Genomic DNA, 23,870 nt, shown 5'->3' on the forward strand with positions numbered 1-23,870 from the left:
TTTGAAAATGGTACAATGCAATATGAGCTCTCGGGAATCTCTCTGATGAGGTGACCTCCGGCGATCTCTCTCTATTTTTAAATATTTGAATCTGAATATATAAAATATATATTCTTTAGAGTCTTAATTTATATTTTTCTTACCATCTTAGTTATGATATTTAATATTTTTCCATGAAAACATGAAATGCTCCAATTTGAAATTTAAATGTTTGGAACATTTTTGCGGCTTGATAAGTATCCAAAGGTTTAGAATGATATATAGTGTTTTATAAAAAGGAACATAGCAGGACCGCATAGCGCAGTGGATTAGCGCGTCTGACTTCGGATCAGAAGGTCGTGGGTTCGACTCCCACTGTGGTCGATGTTTTATAATCATATCATTTTTTTTTTTGTGTTTGAGAAAATGGTTACCCACGTGAGAAGCACGTGCCCACTCCGAGTTATCGATTGGGGCCCCCCCCCCTCTCGCTGTCTTCTTCCTCGGTCCTCATTGCCGTTAGGTTTTAGCTCTCTTTGAATTTCTGAGTGTCTTAGGGTTTTGAGATTTGAGTTACAGAGAAAAATGGGTTCCACAGGGGGAGTCAAGAGGCGCGAGGCATCATCGTCTTCGGCGGCAAAAGAGGAAGATAAGCTGATCGTGACTCCATTAGGAGCCGGCAATGAAGTGGGTCGCTCTTGCGTTTACATGTCCTACAAGGGCAAAACTGTCTTGTTTGATTGCGGCATCCATCCCGCTTACTCCGGCATGGCTGCTCTCCCTTACTTTGATGAGATTGATCCTTCCACTATTGATGTCCTTCTCATTACCCAGTAATATGTCCTCTGCAATTGCATTCACAATTGAATCTTGTCCTCATTTCACTACCATCTCTCCTTACTAACATTAGGTTTTACTTTCTTTTTTTTCTTGTAGTTTTCACTTGGATCATGCTGCATCCCTGCCTTACTTCCTTGAGAAGGTGCGTACAAGTTTTATACTCACTCTCTCTCTCTCTCTTTTTTAGTTTTATTTTCTTTCAGAAAATTAATGTATGTATGTATATCTTTTGATAGACCACATTCAAAGGCCGAGTCTTTATGACTTATGCAACCAAGGCTATCTACAAGTTGCTTTTGACAGATTATGTGAAAGTCAGCAAAGTTTCAGTTGAAGATATGTTGTTCGATGAGCAGGACATAAATGCTTCTATGGATAAAATTGAGGTTTGTTGTTTCCTTTGATTTATGTATTCTTGTTTTAGCCCTGTTATGTTCCTAACTCGATAACCTAACCTATGCTTTTTTGGTGTCTTCAATAAAAGCTCTCAAAATACATGTACATAAAATGAAAAACTGAATAACTAATCACAGATTAACCATTAATTTGACTTGTTGTTTTTCCGTGTTGCACCTTTGGGAGTATACAATTTTCCAGTGTTGCTCAGTTTCATTGTGGGTTGTATGTTCTCTCGATGAAATTCTCAAAGTGCCACTAAGTTGTCCAGTACAAGTTTCTTAGAATCTGAGTTAGATGCCACTGTTAAAAATAATAATAATAATAAGAGAATCTGAGTTAGATGTTCATTGATCCATTGCTGCACGGCATTTAGAAATATCATTAGTTTGGTTGATTAATATGTCTTTCAGTTTTCTTTTGGCCAAATTAATGTTCTTCATTAATGGACTCTCAATTCTCACTGCCATCTTTACATTGTTCTGCACTTTTTCCCCCAAGTACAATATTAATCTGTATACTGATGGCTATACCCATTTTTTGGTACATCTATTGTTGGATCCTTTAAGTACAACAAGACATGAATGATTTTTGTCTGACGCTGCTTGGTAATTGTAGGTTATTGATTTCCACCAAACAGTAGAAGTTGAGGGCATTCGGTTTTGGTGCTACACTGCAGGTCATGTCCTTGGTGCTGCTATGTTTATGGTTGATATTGCTGGTGTTAGGGTCCTCTACACTGGAGATTATTCACGTGAAGAAGACCGACACCTCCGTGCTGCTGAGACCCCACAGTTCTCCCCTGATATATGCATTATTGAGTCCACATATGGTGTCCAGCACCATCAACCTCGAAACATCCGTGAGAAGCGATTCACTGAAGCTATACACACTGCCCTCTCTCGAGGGGGTCGTGTCTTAATTCCTGCATTTGCACTTGGCCGTGCCCAAGAACTTCTCCTGATCCTTGATGAGTATTGGGCAAATCATCCAGAGCTCCAAAATATACCTATATATTATGCTTCCCCACTGGCAAAAAGATGTTTGTCTGTCTATGAGACATACACCCTTTCAATGAATGATAGGATCCGCAATGCGAAGTCAAATCCCTTCATCTTCAAGTACATATCACCACTAAAGAGCATTGAGAATTTCAAAGATGTAGGCCCATCGGTCGTGATGGCAAGCCCTGGTGGTCTTCAAAGCGGGCTGTCAAGGCAGCTATTTGATATGTGGTGCTCTGATAAGAGAAATGCATGTGTGATTCCGGGTTATGTGGTTGAGGGGACACTTGCTAAGACAATCATCAATGAACCGAAAGAGGTTACCCTTATGAATGGGTTAGCCGCTCCGCTCAACATGTCGGTCCATTACATTTCATTCTCTGCTCATGCAGACTCTGTTCAGACAAGTGCATTTTTGGAGGAGCTGAGGCCTCCTAACATAATCCTTGTTCATGGAGAAGCTCATGAGATGGGAAGGCTGAAAGAGAAGCTCATGACTCAGTTTCGAGATCGCAACACAAAAATCCTCACACCAAAGAATTGTCAGTCTGTTGAAATGTATTTTAACTCACAAAAAATGGCTAAAGCTATTGGAAGGCTTGCTGAGAGGACCCCGGAAGTTGGTGAAAAAGTCAGCGGTTTACTGGTAAAAAAAGGTTTCAGTTATCAGATAATGGCTTCTGAAGATCTTCATGTTTTTTCACAGCTGTCCACGGCAAATGTCACTCAACGTATTACTATCCCTTATACTACTGGCTTCATGGTGATAAAACATCGGCTGAGGCAAATATATGAAAGTGTAGAATCTTCTGTGGATGAGGAATCTGGAGTGCCGACGTTGCAAGTGCATGATCGAGTGACTGTGAGGCAGGATACAGATAAACATGTTTCACTGCATTGGATGTCAGATCCTATAAGTGACATGGTGTCAGACTCTATCGTAGCTCTAATTTTGAATATCAACAGAGAAGTCCCCAAGGTAGTCATCGAATCGGAGGACATAAAGACAGAGGAAGAGAATGGCAGGAAAACAGAAAAGGTCATTCATGCACTTCTTGTATCACTCTTTGGGGATGTGAAGCCTGGAGAAAATGGGAAGTTGGTGATCAGTGTTGATGGAAATGTGGCACAACTTGATAAACAGAGTGGGGACGTAGAGAGTGAAAATGAAGGCCTCAAGGATAGAGTAAAGACAGCATTTCGTCGAATCCAAAGTGCAGTGAAGCCAATTTCTCTCTCTGCATCTTAGCTGTTTTTCCGTAGTGTTTCAATATCTTTGTTTCTGTAGCTGAGTTAATTTTCAGGCGTTGTAAGCAACTTACAGGAATTCTGAATGGTAACACTATTTTTTAGTGATACTTTTTTTTTTTTTTTCAGAAACTGTTTCCTTTCAGGGTTTCATTTGTTCACAGTTCACTAATGCGTTTTTGCAGTGTCGTGTCGTTCTGTTTCTTGTCTTCTTTTTCGTAAAGTCCATAATCTACTCTTTTTCTCGTTTTGTTTTGGTTACGACTTACAACGGAAGAAACAAAGAAACGAAACATACAAACTAGCCAGATGCTACCTCCTAAAGTGAAAATGTGGAAACATACGAAACATACAAAATGTGGAAATTAAACCTGTTTCTGTGGAAGAAACGGGATGATCATGAGAGCTTCCATCTCCGAGTTCCTGTACTTGTCAACCATGAACAGAGGTTAGGGGGAAGAGCTGGGGAGAATGGTGGCTTACCTTGAATGAGAGGAGAGGCATGTATTTATAGTGTGGGTTAGGGCTTGTCACCCCTTTGTTTCCAATGTGGGCCTAGGTGTGGCTTACCTGATACTGCAAGTGTATGGTATCAGCATCGGCATCATGTCTGGGCGTTATTGGCGTTGTTTTAAGTGGCTAGTGGGTCTTGTACTTCCGATATACCAACAAGTTCCCCAAGTCCCAGGTCAAGAGTTCTCTTGGGTGGGGACTTTACATCATGGTAGAAATATCGAAAGTGCAAGGCGAGCATTCTCGGCACTTGACTTCCGTACAGTGTCTACCCCCATTCCCAATCCCCCAAGTCCCCAGCTAAGAGGAGTCTTGACTGGGGTGATTTTGTTTTCCAAGTAGAAACGACGCAAGTACTCTTTGGACACTTGGCGAGAGTTTCTTCCCCAGGGTGACCAGTCTCCAAGTCCCCCGAGTCCCTAGGTAAAGAGGGTTTGGACTAGGATCCCGCTAGCATATGGCATCACCTGTGCTCGCTGACCTGCACAAAATTGGTGCTCAATTTAAAACCCTATCAATGTAGTAAAGATAAGTAGGGATCGTTCTCAACCGGGGATTAGAGCCTTATTAATTCCTGAAAAATAAAACGTTAGACAAAACAAAACTATATATTATAAACAATATTTACGAAAATTACGTGTAAGGGGATTTAGGATTTTTATTTCTAATTTAACAACTAATTACATATATACATGTGACACATCAAAACACATAATCAAGCAGATTTATATGAATGGAACGAAATTAGATATAGTTAACTACTACTAACATGCTGGCAAGGTTTCAAACATCAAATCACGAATCAAAATATGTCATAGCATAGAATCAATCAAGAACAAAGATGAACGCATACAAAGTTCTTTTTACTTCCCTTAATTAAATTAACTAGATGAACACACCATAGCTAACCCTATTAAGCATGCAATTACTAGTGGTAGCTAATCACTAACAAAAACACTTTTAACGCATAGAGCACAATGGAAGTTTGATAAATTAATTCAAGTCAAGAACACATGTTAGAACGCTAATCAAGCATGCAAAACTCATTGTTAATTTACCTAAGTAATTTTAGGTTTTCCACTTTAATTATCAAAGACTAGAATGATAGCACCTTAATATGGATTCAATTACATGCTCATCAATCAAAGTATGCATCCAAAGATCAACTAACACATAAAAAGATGGGATTGAAGCTTGAAATTAACAATCATGCATAACACCTAAGAAATCACAATTTTCTGTTTTGAAAACCTAAAACCTAAAACATGCTTCATAGTATTCGAAAACTACATAACTAAAATCAACACTTCATCCACAAAAGAAATAGCAAATCACAATCCAAAAACATAAAACCAAATCGCAATTTAATTAAAACCCGAAATAGTTTTTCAATACAAAACCGAAAGCATATAAAGGTGTTCATGGTTACACTTTTTGATCTTCAAGAACGCAAGAAGCTTCAAAAGGTGGTGGAATGGATGAGGATCACGGCAAGGATGCTTGAATGGAGATGGAGGATGCTCACGGCCTTGAACTTTGGATGTTGATGAGGTTGCCGAAACTTTGGAGGAGAAGGAGAAGTGTTTGTGGCTTTTGATTCTGAATTTTGTGGTGTGTAGAATGTCTTCACAAACCTCCATATATATAGTGCACGACAAGGGCTAGGGTTTCCTGGGATTTCTCTTCTTCTGCATCTGCATCATTCGACCAATGAAAATATTCCTTGAGAATTGGAGAGCAAGTCACCTTTGTCATAGCCGAAATCTTCCATGTACCTAGACCCTATTTCGGCCTCCATGTATGTGGAATGGAATCAGGAATCCGATTTCAATATTTATTCCCTTATTTTTTTTTTCCATAGAAATCCAAAACTATCCCAAATTGGTCTTGCCGAAATTCCCTTGATATTTTCTTCTATATGTCACGGAAAAAATCAATATTAATGGGCCAAGAATTCCTCAAGATGTCATAGATGATTCTAGAGACTTATGTGCAAGTCACATGCTTCAATCTTCGGGCCAGGCTTCTCAAATCGGTCAATTCGAAAGTCCATGTTAATTATGACGCCACATTGCTTCTTCTAGAACATTCTTGAGCTATCTTGAGTCATCTTCAAGACACAGCATCTCCTAGTCTCACCAGGTCTCCTAGTGTGATCAGGTTTCCTAGTCCAACTGGGACTCTATCATTTCTCATTTCCGAACATCATTTTTCCGAGCTCACTCCTAGTTGAGTCAGGATTCCTACTTCAACTGGGATTCCTTTTCCTGGTAGGACTGGGAAAACTTCATTTCTCCATTTCTTCTCATTTCTGTGCTCTTTACTCATTGTCTTCCATTTCTAGACTCAAAACTACCTAAAAACACAAAATAAGTTAGAAATGATAATGTTAAGGAAATAACTAAGTAAAATGTAGAAGAAATGCACTAAAAACATCGCCAATATTAGTCTCAACACTCGCTATGAGGTGTACTTGGTACACTTGGTGTTTGCTGGGATAGTCGTGGCTATATCAGCTTATTTTTGCATATGGCGATAGTAATAATAATTTTGGCGTGAAGCCGATATTGGCCATAATGAATGTAGCCGATAGTGGCTGGAATGTACGTGGGGATATCGCTGTTGTTAAGCTTGTCACAACTTTTTGTTCTGCATGTCGTGGCATACAATCATATAATGGAGTTGGTATGTCGTGGCATATAATGGAGTTGGTATTGTATAATGGAGAGATAAGATATGGCGATATCGTATCATAGAGAGACACGCATGGCGATATCGTGTGTTGGAGAGATAAATCATGGCGATATCGTATAATAGAGAGATAATGCACGGCGATATCGCGTGTTGGAAAGAGGTAAATCATGGCGATATTGTACAATAGAGAGATAAATCATGGTGATATTATATAAGGGAGAGAGCATGTCGCGGCAATGCATGTAGCGATGTTTAGTGTTTAGTCAATTCAGCTTGATCGCATGTTTAGCCATTTAAGCTTAATCGCGTGTTCAGCCGTTTCAGCTTGATTGCGTGTTTCATGTAGAAAACTTTTGCAAGGTAAACTAAAAAGAACTACTTTTGAGAGACCTCATACAAGTGGCGTGTCATATGCTGTAAGGGTGGTCCACTCGGAAAAAAAAAAAATTTGAGAAGCAACAAGGCTGGACTATCAAGAGAATGGACACCCTCAAACACAACCAAGTCCAAAAGAATGACTGCCACAAAAGTGCTGGAGCCATCTCCAATTCAGGAAGAATATGCTCCTGTTATATTTGCTCAGGATACCGTTGCGCATGTCATTTTTTTCGATATGTTGTCTGAGAATGTATTTTCTTTTCTAGATTCTGTTTCTTCATTTTCAACTTGTCATAATTCATTTCTCAATTATATAGTAGATCCTGCTAAAGATGGTACCATTTTAATCAAAACAATATCCAATCTCAAATCTATTAACGAAATTTTAGCATTATTGTTGTGGAAAAATTGATCTGAATGTTTAACTAATAGTTTATAGATTAGCTCTCTAACATTTTCAATATTGTCTCACAAGTCACAACTTGTCACGCCCCGAATTTTGAATAAAGGAATTCAAATCCGAAACACGAGAACAAACAATCACAAGAAGACTCTTAGAAAAATTTTCAAATAAACTAAGCAACAAACAAACTGAACTCACAATGTCAATACCGACTCGTTCTTTAGAGTCACATATTACATTACAATAGTTTACAAATTAAACTGAATATCAATTCAACGTGTAACCACTCTCACCAACTCACTACACAGCGGAAGATTACAAGTATAAGCGCCCTTCTACACCCACGTGACGGAAAGTCCACCTCAGCTTCGATAACGATCACCCGATATTCTAACATGCACAATAAACCCTACACCATAGAATAGTGCACCGGGATTGAACAAAACAAACCCGGTAAAATTTTCAGCCCGTATGAGTAAACTCAATTAAAGTGACTCACGTCACTCATGCTTATAATTTCTCAGCTCGTGAGATAATTAAAGCAACAATATTTAAGATCACAAACACAACCAAACATACAATCACACAAGATAACAATTAGTAATCCCTGCATCGAACGTTTAGTTCAGGAGATCACCAAAGTCACCCAATTCAAATTATAGTAATCCCTGCGTCGAATTTTAGTTCAGGAGATTACAATTAAAGAAAACAATAGAAATCATATAAATCCCTGCATAGAGTTTAGTTCAGGAATTTACATGAAGACAAACAAAAGAAATCATATAAATCCCTGCATAGAGTTTAGTTCAGGAATTTACATGAAAACAAACAAAACAAAAAGCGGTAATCCCTACATATAACTTAGTTCAGGAGATTACAATTAAATCAACAATAGAATTCATAGAAATCCAAATCTCACGTAAACACAAACGAAAAACCCCAAAAACCTTCCCTGAACTACGACAGACTCGAGCTCAACTGAATCGAACCTGTCACCTCTGCCGAGGTTCAACCTTACGACCAAACTTCAGACCCTTCGGTCCTCAGAATAGAAATCCAGGTTACCACTGTAACCTTCAAACTTCAGACCTTTCGGTCCTCAGAATAGAAATCCAGGTTACCACTGTAACCTTCAAATTTTACCGGGTTTGTTTTGTTCAATCCCGGTGCACTATTCTATGGTGTAGGGTTTATTGTGCATGTTAGAATATCGGGTGATCGTTATCGAAGCTGAGGTGGACTTTCCATCACGTGGGTGTAGAAGGGCGCTTATACTTGTAGTCTTCCGCTGTGTAGTGAGTTGGTGAGAGTGGTTACACGTTGAATTGATATTCAGTTTAATTTGTAAACTATTGTAATGTAATATGTGACTCTAAAGAACGAGTCGGTATTGACATTGTGAGTTCAGTTTGTTTGTTGCTTAGTTTATTTGAAAATTTTTCTAAGAGTCTTCTTGTGATTGTTTGTTCTCGTGTTTCGGATTTGAATTCCTTTATTCAAAATTCGGGGCGTGACGAGTTGTGACTTGTGAGACAATATTGAAAATGTTAGAGAGCTAATCTATAAACTATTAGTTAAACATTCAGATCAATTTTTCCACAATAATAATGCTAAAATTTCGTTAATAGATTTGAGATTGGATATTGTTTTGATTAAAATGGTACCAGCTTTAGCAGGATCTACTATATAGTTGAGAAATGAATTATGACAAGTTGAAAATGAAGAAACAGAATCTAGAAAAGAAAATACATTCTCAGACAACATATCGAAAAAAATGACATGCGCAACGGTATCCTGAGCAAATATAACAGGAGCATATTCTTCCTGAATTGGTGATATTTTCAGCCAAATTGATGATCGTTAAGGCATTCATAACTACGAATTACAATAATAAACATGGTTCAGGTTGGACAGATTCTGTTCGTCCATTGAATTTAATATAGTTCGATACCTTAATGGTCATCAATTTCATTGAAAATTTGCAGAAGCAATCTATACATTAGGACCTAAAAACTAACGATCGAGAAACTGAAATGCGATTGAAAAGTGGAACCCACAAGGAATCCCTTAAAATGGCCAAATAAAAGTATCCCTCACTAAATGGTCCATATATATATATATATATATATATATATATATATATATATATATATCATCGCATATATTGACTGCCCAGCACACACAATACCTGTAGCTCGTGAAAGTTGGTGAGTATGGTAAGTATTTCTCATAAAGTAGTCTAGGGGCTTATTTTTCACTCTCACAAAATTCCCCAGTACCTTGCTTTCCGAATGATCAGGCTGCTTCAATAACTTCTCCATTAAGCTCCTCTTTATGACCTTATGTAAACAAGCTTCATATTCTCAAGAATAATAGATGCGAAATAGCTCTTTTGGAATCTAGGACTCGCTTTCTTTTCCTCAGATGCTATGGTTGTATCAAAGCTCACATATATATATATATATATATATATATATAACCTTAAACTTGAAATGTGAGGATATGTGAGGATGTAGTTTAATAATCTAAATTGTTCATTCTCTAGTTACATACACACATATGAATTCTACAAAAAATTAGTCAAATCGGAAAATGTTTAACCATTTGATTAGCACAATGTTCATTTTAATTTTATCTAACAGACTACATTTGTTTACACAATTTTGAATGATCAAGTGATTATGGATTTGGTTGATCTTTTGTAGAAAGAATTCTTGCATAGGAATCTTAAAAGATCAACGGTTGAAATCATTGAACTAGGTATACTAGTGTAAAATAGTAAATATTCTCAAATTCTTAAAGTAAAGAAGTCCTCTCTAGAACGGGCCTCATATATAGGGAGGATCAAATCAACATAACATAAGAAAATAAAAACAGTGAGAAAATTTGAAAAAAAAAAATGTCTTTTGAAAGAAGGGAGCTTCTATTCATACCTCCAAAATTGGCACTTGGACCTCTCTCTTTTTCCAAGTGATAGTTGACTTTGTCAACTCATATTAAATTACCAATAAAGACACAAAAGAGAGAGAAGAAAAAAAAAAGTCTCTTCTTACCTCCACGAACAATATGTTGTCTTCAATTTGGAGAAAACCTTCTCCTCCACCATAAATCCTAAAATATACATCAAAAATCTATGGAAGACGTCACTTACTTCGTTCTTGACCTTGTGGATCGAGATGATGTTTCTTGCGTAATCTCCCATGGGTTCCTTAACATATATCTCTACAATTATAGGTCATGCTACTACGGCCAGTTACTTTCTTTGGATCAATTGGACCTTTAATTGATCTTTTCTTCTTGCCATTAATTCATTCATACTGAGAAATAAAGACAACGAAGATCCATGGCTTTGCTTTAATTTCCTACCGGGTATGTTATAATGGAGAATCTTTATCTCACAAAATCAAATTTTTTTGCGACCCTATTGAACAACAATGCTCCAAAAGATGATATCACCAATGGAAGTTCAATAATCTGTTCAAACCATGTGAAATATAAAACATGGGTGTCTCTCAATGTAGGAGAGGATGCTGGGTATTGTTAGAGGTTTTGAATAATAGGGTTTAGAAAAATAGGAGAGGACATTGGATGTCTATCAAGTTGGAAATGAATGATAATAAAAAATTTAGCTAGGTGTGTTAAGATGTTTGTTTGGGTTCATTTAGCAACACACATTTATAATACATGTAATTAAAAAAAAAGAAGCTTTTATTGATTTTATTGGATGAAGGGTATTGTGGGAAAATTAGGGAGGTGTAGATAGTATATAATCAATATGTAAAAGTAAGTTGGAGGTTTATCAAGTGGAGAGGTGTAAATGCCAATTTTGGAGGTATGACTAGAAGCTCCCTTGAAAGAAGTTATAGATTTACTATTTATTATGGAATTCCAAAATAATATCGATACCGAAAACTCCAAAAAGATTCTATATATCTGAATATTTCAAAAGTTCTAATCTAATTCGATCCGATCCAAAAAAAAATTTTGAAACTAGAATTGGAACAATAAATTCACTTCCAAAAATTTTTAAATTGGAATTAAAACATTCATTTCTGATTCGATCCATCTGAGTTGCAAACCTAAGAAGGGTCGAGCATTTGGTTTTAATTGGAGTTTGCATAAGCAGTTAAAGAAGTTCAAGGCTACAAGGAGTCAAAGTCGTGACTCCTTATGCATGCACATGAATACAGTTCACCCACTATCTAAAAACAACCTTTATGCATGAACTTACATATAGGAGTAATTAAGGTATACATGAGAAATCTACAAATCATTTGCTTCTAAGTAAGGAAATGAGATGAATACATGAATATATAAATTGGGAAGAAATAAATGAGTTTGTGACACATAATCTACACATGAATGGGAGCTGTAATACCCTGAGAATTCGTTATTATTTTCTGAGAATTTTCCAGAGTTGTTGGTATGAGTACGTAGTTCGAGGATGAGGTGGAAGTATTTCGGACAATTATTCGCTCAGAATGCTTCGATTCAAGGGTTGACTTTTTATACGTTAGGACTCTAAAAACTTCCTTCACAAAAGTCGTAGAACGCATCGATACGAGTTCGTGCATATACGGAACGCGAAAATCGAAATTTGTACGAAGAAGTTATGGCCATCAGAAAAAGTTTAAATTTTGAGATATATAGGAAAAATTGGAAAAAAAAAATCAGAAAATATTTAGATTTCCAAAAACGGAAACCCAAGCTCCTTTCTCTCTCTTCGAGGCAGAATCGAGCAACCGACTTTCGGCCACCAATCGGAGTGCTACTTGTTCCATTCTCTTTGCCTTACTCCTTTTTTCCTCCTCCAGGCACAAAAACATCATCCACTGATGTTGATAGTGTTCAGTATAATGGCACCAGTTCGGATGTAACAAGTAGACAATTGCTGCGACACATGCTCTTTCTACTAAGAAGTTGTTACTCTTTCTACTCACAGGCTATTACCATACCAATACTCTTGGCTAGCATACAGATACAAGAGCTACTACAACCTGCGGTTTATGGTGCTCCTTACCAAGGCATGAGGACATGCCTTCTTTTAAGGGGGGAGGATTGTTAGGATCACAATGCGCAGATCATTCCTTCAACTTGGACTCCTTTTGTGTACTAGCCCAATAGTTATGCATAAGCCCATAAGTACTGAACCCATTTACAATTGTTTTAATGGTCCTGGTACACATGTTGATCTACTATAGTGTCAAGGACAATATCATCCAGCTTATATTCTCTGTATTCCATCCTTTTGAGGCATCGATGAATATGAATATTGTTTAGCTTATTTCCTTTCATTTTCTGCAATTTACTTCTTCTATTTCCTTTTATGGATTTTGATCCTAACATGGGTCGAGTCGTGGACGGCGCTGCAAATCGAGGACCTCGTCGGAACTCACGTTTCCGGCCACCTCAGGCGGCGATTCTTAGGGGCTTTTGGACCCAGAGGACGTAGAAGCTTTCTCCTAAGGTGGAACGATTCAACTTGTGGAGATCGAATTTTGAAGATTGGGATTCTAGGGTTCATCGGATTTCAAATCTTTCGAGGTGAATTCCGGCCAAATGGCTTTGATTCAGACTTTGTGCTAGTTATGAATGTTGATGTACACGTTGAGAGTAAGAGTTTGGCATAGGTCTCGCCGCCCAATTTGGAGGTCGGCGGCAGCCCTAGCACCGTCTGTGGCGGCGTTTTCCGGCGGCTTCCAACCACCCCAACGACAATTTCTATCCCTAATTGCGATCTACTGGTCGATACGAGCATTTTGATATATAGTTTGTAATTTTTGGAGATCGTATGAGCATGTTAGAGTTTTAACGTTTTCGGTTCAATCGGTTTTTGATCCGTGAGGATCCGGCCGTTCGATCGACTTGTAGCTTTGATATATTGATCGTATAAGTATTCCGGAGACCTTGAGTGGTCTTGGACGAAGTTTTTCCTCGATTGACGTATTAATTGATTTATAGTTCACGTATTTCGAATTTAAATGCTTGTGTACTTTGTGTCGTATTGAGTATGATCTTGATGTGATTAGGTGATTGAACGGAGTTTGATGATTCTATGCTTGTCTCGGTTATGTGTGAAGACGTAGCAAGATTTTGAGGTGAGTAAATCTCACATTGTTTTGGGTGATAAATTAGTTGAGTGATAGTTAGTAGAATAAATTGGTAGCTGTAAAATCATATTTGTCGCAAAATAAATATTTGTTTTTAAATTATATGAACTAGATCGTCAACGGTTCATGGGTAAGTAAAAACAATGATTTGTTACAAATGATTTTCAGTTTGAGTAGATTGTGAAATATAGTTGGAATTGTTTGGAAACATTGTTTTGCGTGATTTTATCACTATCGGATTGAGAGGTGATTTTGAAGAAAATAAATGAATTTAAAAAGGGAAATGACAGTGTTGTTAGATTTATGTTTTGGATGGAATATGTACGATTTGTGAAAATGTTGAGGTGTCAAAACAATATTTTGAAAAGGTTTTCGATATTGTTTTGAGAGTGGTGCATTTATATATCATGTGATGATAACCAAGGTTGTGACCAATGTGGTGATAATCCATACAGTAGCCAAGGTGGTGACCAATGTGGTAATAATCAATACAGTAGTGCCAAAGTGGCGATGACTAAGGTGGTGATAATCTATACAGTAGTACCAAGGTGGTGATAATTGATGTGGTGATTGTTATGAAAAGGTTATGGATTATTGATGAGTGATTGATGTTTGAGATTGTTGATGTGGTGTTTGGTGTTATTAGTAGATAAATGGTATTGACTTATAGTTTATTTCTATTATTGACTTGCTTGTTTTCTTTCGTAATCTCCTGAACTAAATTATATGCAGGGATTATTGTTTTCTGAATTGAATGGTTTTTAATGTAATCTCCTTAACTAAACGATATGCAGGGAATAGAGTAATGAATTAATCATAATTTTGAACGCGCCTCACATATCGTTCCAGAAAACCCTAGGTCGGGCCTCTGCCCGTCATTATTTGCGGCTCCGCCTCCGGTGGTCGCAGTGCTATCCCGGCGGCATCCTGCTGTCATAATATCCAGACGCTTCTGCTTATGCATCATCCTCTGCTTTCTGTCTCTTTCCACGACGGACTGCACCTGCTACGTAGTGCGCCTGCACTGTACCTCCATTGCCGGTTCTGTCCAATTTTTCGGTGGCTTCAGCATCTGTTTCAATGCAGCAGTTCAAGATCCTTAATTGGAATTGTCGTGGCCTGGTTAACACGGAAACACAGAGAGCTTTGGTTTCGATGGTTCGTAAAGTCAACCCTAGTCTAGTCTTCCTCTCGGAAACTTTGGTCGGACCGGGGCTTCTCGAGGATCTGAGAGTCGAAATGGGTTTTGCTGGATGCATCTGTTATCCCAAAAAGAAGGGTTCAAGAGGTCTAGCCCACTTCTGGTCGTCAGACGCGAAAGTCAATCTGCGTACTTACTCAGCACACCATATCGATACTGTGGTTACGTCTCCGGGCATCGTCGGAGGGTGGCGGTTCATCGACATCTATGGCTTTGCTGCTCATGGTGATAGGGTTCAGACATGGGACCTATTACGAACTCTAGCTTCACAAGTGAATCTGCCGTGGTTGATTGCCGGTGACTTCAATGAGATTCTATGTGTAGATGACAAATCGGGCGGCCCACAGCGGAGAACAGTTCTGATGACAATGTTTCGGGAAGCTTTGGCCGACTGTAATCTGGAGGATATGGGTTTCGTGGGTTCTCGCTTTACCTGGGCGAACCGTTATACGAAGGAACGTTTGGACCAGAGTTGTTGCACTCATAATTGGTGTGCACTCTATCCGTATTCTAGGGTTGTCACACTGCCTCCTAACAGGTCAGATCATAATCCCATTGTTGTAGAGGTAGCTGCTGCACTGGTTGTCAGAGTGCCAAGGTCTAGGCATTTTAGGTTCGAGAATATGTGGATGCAACATGAAGAATGTGCTGCTGTTATTCAGAAAGGATGGTCCATTCCCTCTGTTGGTGAACCTCTGAAGCAAGTTGGATTGAAAATTGGTTCAACAGGTAAACTTCTGATGGAATGGGATGCGGGAACTTTTCGGCAGAGGAAAACGGAGATGTTTCTTTTGCAATCTAAGATGGATATGTTGATGAAACTTCCATTTGATCCTTCTCACTTTGAACAACAAAAAGCTCTTCAATTTAGGTATAACGAACTTCTATCCTTGGAAGAAGCTTATTGGCGCCAGCGGTCTAGAGTATTATGGTTGTAAGAGGGGGACCGTAATTCAGCTTTTTTCCACAGGAAAGCTTCTAACAGACGTAGTCGTAATAAGGTGGTCGGTATCATTGATTTGTCAGGGCAATGGCAAACTGATCCTGCTCAGGTAGAGCCTCAATTTTTGTTGATTATTATGAAAATATCTTTCGCTCAGAGGGTTCTGATTCTGCAGCTTTGGAGGTAGTTCTTGAACAAATTCAACCATGTGTTGATAATGATATGAATTCTTCTCTATTAGCTGCATATTCAGATGCGGAAATTAAGAAGGCTTTGTTTCAAATGCATCCATCAAAATCACCAGGACCTGATGGTATATCTCCTGCTTTTTTCCAGAAACACTGGGCTATTGTTCAGCATGATGTGTGTTTAGCGGTGAAAACTTTTTTAAACACAGGTATTCTGGATTCTGAGAGAAATTTTACTCATTTGACTCTTATTCCAAAAATTAAAGAGCTTAAGATTGCAGCTGATTTTAGGCCTATTGCTCTATGTAATGGTGTATAAAATTGCTTCTCAGGTTCTTGCTAACAGATTGAAAGTCTTACTACCTGGAATCATCTCCCCTCTTCAAAGTGCCTTTGTTCCAGGTCGTTTGATATCTGATAACACTTTGGTTGCCTCTGAGGTTTCTCATTTTATGCATAAGCTTCGGTATCAGAATGAGGGTTTCTTCTCTCTCAAGTTAGATATCAGTAAAGCTTATGATAGATTGGAGTGGACTTTTCTGACTGCTATTTTATCTAAGATGGGTTTTGCGCAGAAGTGGATTGATATTGTTCTATGTTCTATTAGAACAGTGCGCTATTCTATTCTTTTACATGGTACACCTACAGGTTACATTACTCCATCCAGAGGAATTAGACAAGGGGACCCTCTCTCTCCATACTTATTCATTTTGTGTGTTGAAGGCCTTTCTTCTCTTATTTCTCATGCAGTCTCTCAGGGATCACTGAAAGGGTTGCGTATGAGTCCTGGGGCCCCAGTTGTTCATCATTTGTTATTTGCAGATGATAGTTTTCTATTTGGGGAAGCATCTGTTTCAGAATGTGCTACCCTCAAGTCCATCCTGAATGTTTACGAGCGTGCTTCTGGTCAAAAGATTAACCTGGATAAAAGCAGTGTTGTTTTCAGTAAGAATGTGCATCCTGATGTCAAAGGTACTTTAGCTTCTATTTTAGGGGTGCAATGTGGCAGATATCTAGGGCTACCCCTTCATGTTGGGAAATCAAAAACAGCAATTTTCTCTTACTTAAAGGAAAGACTGACAAAGAAGCTGATCAGCTGGCGCACCAAAATCTTGAGTTCTGCTGGTAAGGAGATTCTAATTAAGGCTGTGGCTCAAGTTATTCCAACTTATGTTATGAGTTGTTATATGCTTCCTAAAGGTCTCTGTGACGATTTGCATCAACTTTGTGCTCAATTCTTTTGGGGAGGTTCAGATTCTAATTGCAAAATTCACTGGAGGTCTTGGGAAATGATGTGTCTGTCTAAAAGTGAGGGAAGTCTAGGCTTCAAGAATCTGCATGCCCATAATTTATCTATGCTTGCAAAACAGGGGTGGAGGCTAATCACTAATCCTAACTCATTATTATTGTCTCAATTGCTTAAGGCTAGATACTTTCCAACTGGTTCTTTTATGGATGCGGATATGGGGGATTCCCCTTCCTTTGCATGGAGAAGTATTATGGAAGCTAGAACTGTGCTTCAGGCTGGTTTACTTTGGCAGGTTGGCACGGGCACCTCAATCAATGTTTGGAATGATAAGTGGATTCTAAACATTTCTCATCATCACTTGCGCAGACCGTTTGCTTGTGACATTGATTCTGTCTCTTCTTTGTTTGATGCAGCTACTAGGAGTTGGCGGTTGAATATTCTGCAACCTCTCTTTTCTCAGGAAGTTGTTGATGCCATTTTGTGTATTCCTCTCAGTAGCAGAGATAGGAGAGATCGCCTGAGTTGGAAGTTTGAGAAGAAAGGCAGGTTTTCTACTAAATTTGCCTATTTTGTAGCTAGGAATATGGTGATGGGGGATTTCTTTGCTTCTTCCTCTCTTGGTGACCCTTTCAGTACTCTTTGGAAGACATTATGGAAAGCTAATATCCCCGGGAAGGTTTCTATTTGTATCTGGAGAGCATGTCACAATGTGCTACCAACAAGAGAGAGTTTTAAGCAGGAAGGGCTATACTAGTGATATGAGTTGTTTGCTTTGTTCACACCAGTTAGAGAGTGTTGGACATGTGCTTTGTGGTTGTCCTACTGCACAGATAATCCTTGCAGCTCCTCCTTTTTCCATTCAGGTTCCTATTACTCCTTTTATTTTCAAGGAATGGTTACTAGAACAGGCTTCCAGTCTCTCATCAGAAATTTTTTCTAAGTTGCTGATGATTCTATGGGGGCTTTGGAAGAACAGAAATGATAAACTATGGAATGATAATGTTAAACAAGCACCAGTAATTGTTGCTTGTAATATGGCTTGGTATGAAGAGTTTCTTCAAGCTAACAGAAGCATGACACCGGTAACTTCCAAGAGGACAAAAGCTACAACATACTGGTCCCCTCCCATGGTTGGTATGTTGTGCTTGAACGTTGATGGTGCTTATGTTTCTTCATTACAACGTGGAGGCATAGGAGGTGTTCTGCGTATAATGAGAAGGGTGAGTTTATTGCTGGCTTTGCGTATAGGGTGCCTAATGTGTCTTCTGCTTATCATACTGAGTTGCTTGCTATTAAATCTGGGTTGGAGATCATCCAGACACTTGGTTTATCCAATATTGCTTTAATGAGTGATTGTTTAGAGGCTGTTAAGGCTGTGACAGAAGAGGACCAAGATTTATCTTCTTTGGGAACTATTGTTGAAGATATCCAAGGTTTGCTAGGTGAATTGCAGTCTATAGGTGTTCATCATACTTATAGAACTGCTAACCATGTTGCTCAAAGATTAGCAGGTCTTGGTTTTGATTCTGACATTCATATGGAATGGTTCTTTCAAGCTCCAGAGTCTGTTCTGGATGCCCTACAGTACGATTGTAATCGTATGAATCATTAATACAATTTCATCTTTACTTCAAAAAAAAAAAAACGATATGCAGGGATTACTATGATTTGCTTGATGTGCTTTTGATGTGATCTCCTGACCTAATTCACATGCAGGGATTACTTTTTACTTATTTTGAATTATAAGTGCTTTACATTTTTCGAGAAGTGGTTGTTGAGACTTCAATGTTTTTGAAAGGTCACTGGGGTGACAATTATTCGGTTGAGATAAATGGAGAATGATATTGGATTATTGGAGTTTTTTATGTTTTAAAACGTTACTTGAGTGGATTGTTTAGTTGAACCTTCGTAAAATTAAATGCATCACTTGAGAGTCAGAGCATGTGGGTTTTAGATTTTGAATTAACGAACGTGAGCATGATATGATATGATATGAACTTGATATTTTTGTTATGATAATTGCATATCGATTTTGTTAGGTTGAGATGGTTAAACATGTGTTTCAGTTTGGTTGTTTTGAGTTTACTCACACAAGCTTTCATAAGCTTACCGGGTTTGTTGTTTCAACCCGGTGCACTATTCAATGGTGTATGGGTCTATCCTGCAGGTTAGGGTGAACGTGATTGGAGCTGGGAGGTATCCTACTGTTGCAGTTATAGGTTTAGAAACTTGATAGTCTTCCGCTGTGTAATGAGTGTGGTGCGTTTACTTATTGGATTGTTGATTCAGTTTAATTTGTAAACTTAGTGTAATGTAATATATGACTCTAAAGAATGAGTCTGTATTGACATTGTGGGTTCTGGACATCTTTACCTGCTGTTCTTTAAAGAAAAATTTTCCTAGTGTTTTGTATTGATGTCGGAACCATCACGCCCGGAGTATTTGTGTTGTACATTTGTTTATTAATTGTGCTTGAAAATCGGGGCGTGACAGGAGCTTATGAATTCTGACACCTAATTGAAAATTAGAAAATGTATACAATATATATAGCCAAAAACGTTGTGTTACTATTGTACCTTCTAATGCTGCTACATATCGCACAGAATTGCTCATCTACCGTTGAGAAACCCATCTCTCGGGTCGGTGAACTTGACCAAACATCTCATCAAGAAATAGGCTTTAGTAGGACTTCCACAGTTCCACATCAATGAAAGACCAAACACCCATAAATAGGGGGCCAAACCCCCCAAATTATGTACAAATTTTCTAATAACATATTTACGCTGTCAAAATTGTTATTGAACTTATTTGAGCGTTAGAGGGTCTTTAGCCTGTACACACCAACCTTAGCCATACTCTTCTATTTTGAAGATTTATTAGGATCAGTCCTAGGACCCTATTGACTCTCTCAAATCGGTACACTCCCTACTACTTTCCGAACTTGACAAATACTAAAGTAACATCGTAGATCTATGGTGTTGTTTACTTACATCAGTTACATGAAATGTTGGTGGGAGATAAGAGAATCACTCGCATTCCTTTCCAATCCTAGGTTTAGAGCAACTCCAATAGTTTCCCAATATTTTTATTTTTTATCTATTTTAGGGAAAAATGAACATACTCTAACAGATTCTCTATAATTATCCCTATTTTAGGGATAGTGAGGAAAGAGAAAACCAAATTCCCTAAATTTATAGCAATATCTAAAATTTTAAGGAAGAATTGTAGAGATTTTAGAGATTGCTGTAAAATAGGAAATTCGTTGGAGTTGAGAAGAAAAAGAGTCTAAAGCTTTGACTTTTGTTTCCCTATAATACAGAAATTATAGGGAAGCTATTGGAGTTGCTCTTTCTAACCTAAAGAAGAATGAAAATTGTATGTCAAGAATGGCTCCTTTGGAATAATTTTTTTTACCACGAATCAATTTTTCATACTATAAATCCCCTCATATTTTTAATAACCCAAAAGAAACTCTCATATATTCCTAGGAAACAAACTTTTCCATCCTAAAACAATCCAAAAATAGCCGTACATTCATACTGTTTCTTTCGCAACTCCATTCAAATCTTGTAAACGCACCGTAAGAGATTAGTGTGCTTGCTTTTTTTTTTTTCGATGAGAAAAGAAAAATTACTAACAAAAACCCCTAACACAACCTAGATCATGGAAATCAAAATTGAAAGCATTAAGGACATTGAGAGGGAGACCGGAAGTCCAACTAGCTATATCTGTGTTGTGACCCAAATTAGCAAGAGCATTAGTAACAAAATTCTCCTCATGCCAAACGTGCTTGAATTCAATAGCCGAGAACTGTGCTGCCGAAATCTTGATATCAGAAACTAGCATACGAAAGCTTCCAAGGAACTGTAGTCTTATTATTGATACGCGATCGATTAAAATTTTGGAATTGTCTTCAACTTGAATTTTAGAAAAGCCATGAATAGCAACCGCTTGTAATCCTGCTTTGAGTGCTAAAGCTTCCGCCACAAGGACATTTGAATAACCAAGCCGTTTAGAAGAGGCCAAAACAATCAAACCCTGATCATTTCAACCTGCAGCACCTTGATTATTATTTCGAATAGAACCATCAAAATTGAGTTTTAAAAAAGGGCAAATTACTGGTCACTCCCTCAACTTTTGGGGAGTCGACAGTTCAGTCCCTCGTATCATAATTTTAACAAATAACTCCCTATACATTCAAATCTCACACAATTTGGTCCAAAATGACCATTTTACCCTCACTTTTTTTTTTTCTTTTCTTTTTTTTCTATCCTCTCTCTCACTTCCTCTTTTTTTTCTATCCTCTCTCTCACTTCCTTTTTTTTTTTTTTTTTCCCTCTCTCTCTCTCTCTCTCTCTCTCTCTCTCTCTCTCTCTCGACAACCATCTTACCAAGATGCATTCCGACACGCTCAAGATACCCATCAACGAGTGTCGTAGAAAGATCGACGGGTCCGGTAGAGGATTCTCCACCGCATGGTCAACTGGAGCAAAGGCGGTCAACGAACACAGAGGGTTCTTGAACCCCATGAGCTGCAGATCAAGAAACGAAGCCATCAACTACACAGATCTTATTAACCACCCTAAAAAAAACCCATAAACTCAAAACATTTCTCCCACAATGAGTTAAAAATCCAATGAACTAGTGATCAAATTACATCAATATCACAAGCAAACGTGATCAAATCTGCATACTAACAGACAAGATCAAACCAAAACAGAATAGAAAACCAAACAAGCACATTCGGAATCAGGCGAAAACAATCTAATCAGGCCTTAAACAGAACCAATTGAAGCAGTGAAAAAAGGGGGTAGTTCAACAAGAATTTACCGCAATATGATCACGGGGGTGATGTACCGACACCTCGAGCCGCAACCACAAATCCCAGTCCTGAGATAGTAACTGCAATCGGCCTCCTCGGGCATTTCCGGGTACGATTCTCTGGGTCCGAAACCCGATCGTTCTTGTACCGTTCGACGAGGCGACCCGCACATCGGATCGGCGACCGGAATTCGAGTCGGGGCGGGAGCATGGAAATTCGGGTCGAAGAAGTCCTCGACTCCGGGAATGATCAGGAAGTAGTCGTCGTAGATAGGCGAGGCGGCGGTTGTGACCCTAACACCGTTAAGCGAGAGTCTGCAGCCAGAAGGTAGCGAGGTGACGACAAGGGAGCTGCCGGAGGGGAGCATCTGGATCTTGGTGCCGGCAGGGAGGGATTTTAAGGTTTGGAGAGGGAGAGCGAGAGGGGCGAAGTGGAATTGGAGGAGAGAGAGGGAGGGCTGGCCGGCTCTGATCTAGGGAGGAGTGGTGTGTCTTTGCCGGAATAGGGGGGCTGAGGGAGGGTGGAATGGTCGGATCGAGCTTCCACGGCGTCAAGTTGGTGGCTGGATGATGGGGGAGGCTCAGCGAGTTGGCGAGAGAAGAGACAAAGTGAGAGCGAAGGAGAAAAAAGAAACAAAAAAAAGGAAGTGAGAGAGAGGATAGAAAAAAAAGAGGAAGTGAGAGAGAGGATAGAAAAAAAAGAAAAGAAAAAAAAGAAGTGAGGGTAAAATGGTCATTTTGGACCAAATTGTGTGAGATTTGAATGTATAGGGAGTTATTTGTTAAAATTATGATACGAGGGATTGAACTGTCGACTCCCCAAAAGTTGAGGGAGTGACCAGTAATTTGCCCTTTAAAAAATCAGTAGGCGGAGGAAGCTATTTAATAATTTTAGTAGTAGGAGAAGGAGAATGAGTAACAGCAGGAGCATTATTAGAGTAAGCAAGATACATATTAGCAGCAGCAAAAGCCACTTGAATAGCCTCCTTATGAGTATCTCTGAAAATGAGATTATTTCTGGCTAGCCAAATGTGATAACAAATAAAGAGAGCCTTAGAAAAAAAGCTAGTAGAAGGGGAATGGTTACTGGACGCAGTATTTTTTTTTTTTTTTGGAAAGCGAGAGAGGGACTAACTCCTCGACCCCTCTCGAAAGTTTATTAAAGAAATAAGGAGGAAACAAACTGGCTGGAGGACTAGACCAAGGCCAGCCATGGAACATTACACAAAAATTCTAACCAACAGCAAGGACCAACAAAAAATTCCATCCCAAGGTACAAAGAGAAAGAGAGCAAAATAAACAACAAAACAAGGACATCAAACCAAACAAGGACTGAAATTAATCAACAAGGAAATCTATAGGCCGGCCATGAAACGAAGTCTCGACCAAAAGCAGAAGACAAAAACTGGGGCAACGAATCCCATCTGTGAGTACCTTCATGTGATGCACCATAGTTAGCTAACACATCAGCCACAACATTCCCTTCCCGAAAGATGTGAGTGACACGTAACTGCAATTGTCTCGCTAAAACCATACTGTTTAGCCACACAATGCGCAGCCTCCAAGGGACAAGAGATGGGGACGCAAAATATCTGACCACTACCGCTGAGTCCGTCTCAATCCACAAATGGCGCCAATTACGTGACCTAGCCACCCCAATTGCCTCCAGGAAAGCAAGAACCTCAGCATCAAGGGCACTAGGAACTCTTACCCTCGAAGCAAAAGCATGGACAAAAGCACCCTCAGCATCACGAACGATACCACCATAGCCAGCATTGTCCGCATCCCGAAAAGAACCGTCGGTGTTAATCTTGACCCAAGGGGAAATGGGAGGCGTCCAGGTCACTTTTATGAAACGAGGAGCGTTTGGTCTCAAAGATGAAAGTAGTAAGATATTAAAAAT

At 38.9% G+C, this 23,870-nt stretch overlaps 1 protein-coding gene and 1 non-coding gene across 2 annotated transcripts; both read left to right on the plus strand.

Moving 5' to 3' along the window:
* Nucleotides 1–289: 289 nt before the first annotated feature.
* On the plus strand, nt 290–363 carry TRNAR-UCG (transfer RNA arginine (anticodon UCG)). The gene has a single exon. It is a non-coding gene; the product is annotated as a tRNA-Arg (tRNA).
* A 107-nt stretch (nt 364–470) lies between these two features.
* LOC133745655 (cleavage and polyadenylation specificity factor subunit 3-I-like) lies at nt 471–3,577 on the plus strand. Its single transcript, XM_062173761.1, has 4 exons — nt 471–812; nt 916–961; nt 1,056–1,205; nt 1,834–3,577. Exons 1-4 carry the CDS (start codon nt 565–567, stop codon nt 3,466–3,468), a joined length of 2,079 nt encoding a protein of 692 aa, XP_062029745.1. The 5' UTR covers nt 471–564; the 3' UTR covers nt 3,469–3,577.
* Nucleotides 3,578–23,870: the final 20,293 nt, after the last annotated feature.

This window comes from Rosa rugosa, chromosome 4, assembly GCF_958449725.1.
Source record: "Rosa rugosa chromosome 4, drRosRugo1.1, whole genome shotgun sequence".
Classification (NCBI taxonomy): domain Eukaryota; kingdom Viridiplantae; phylum Streptophyta; class Magnoliopsida; order Rosales; family Rosaceae; genus Rosa; species Rosa rugosa.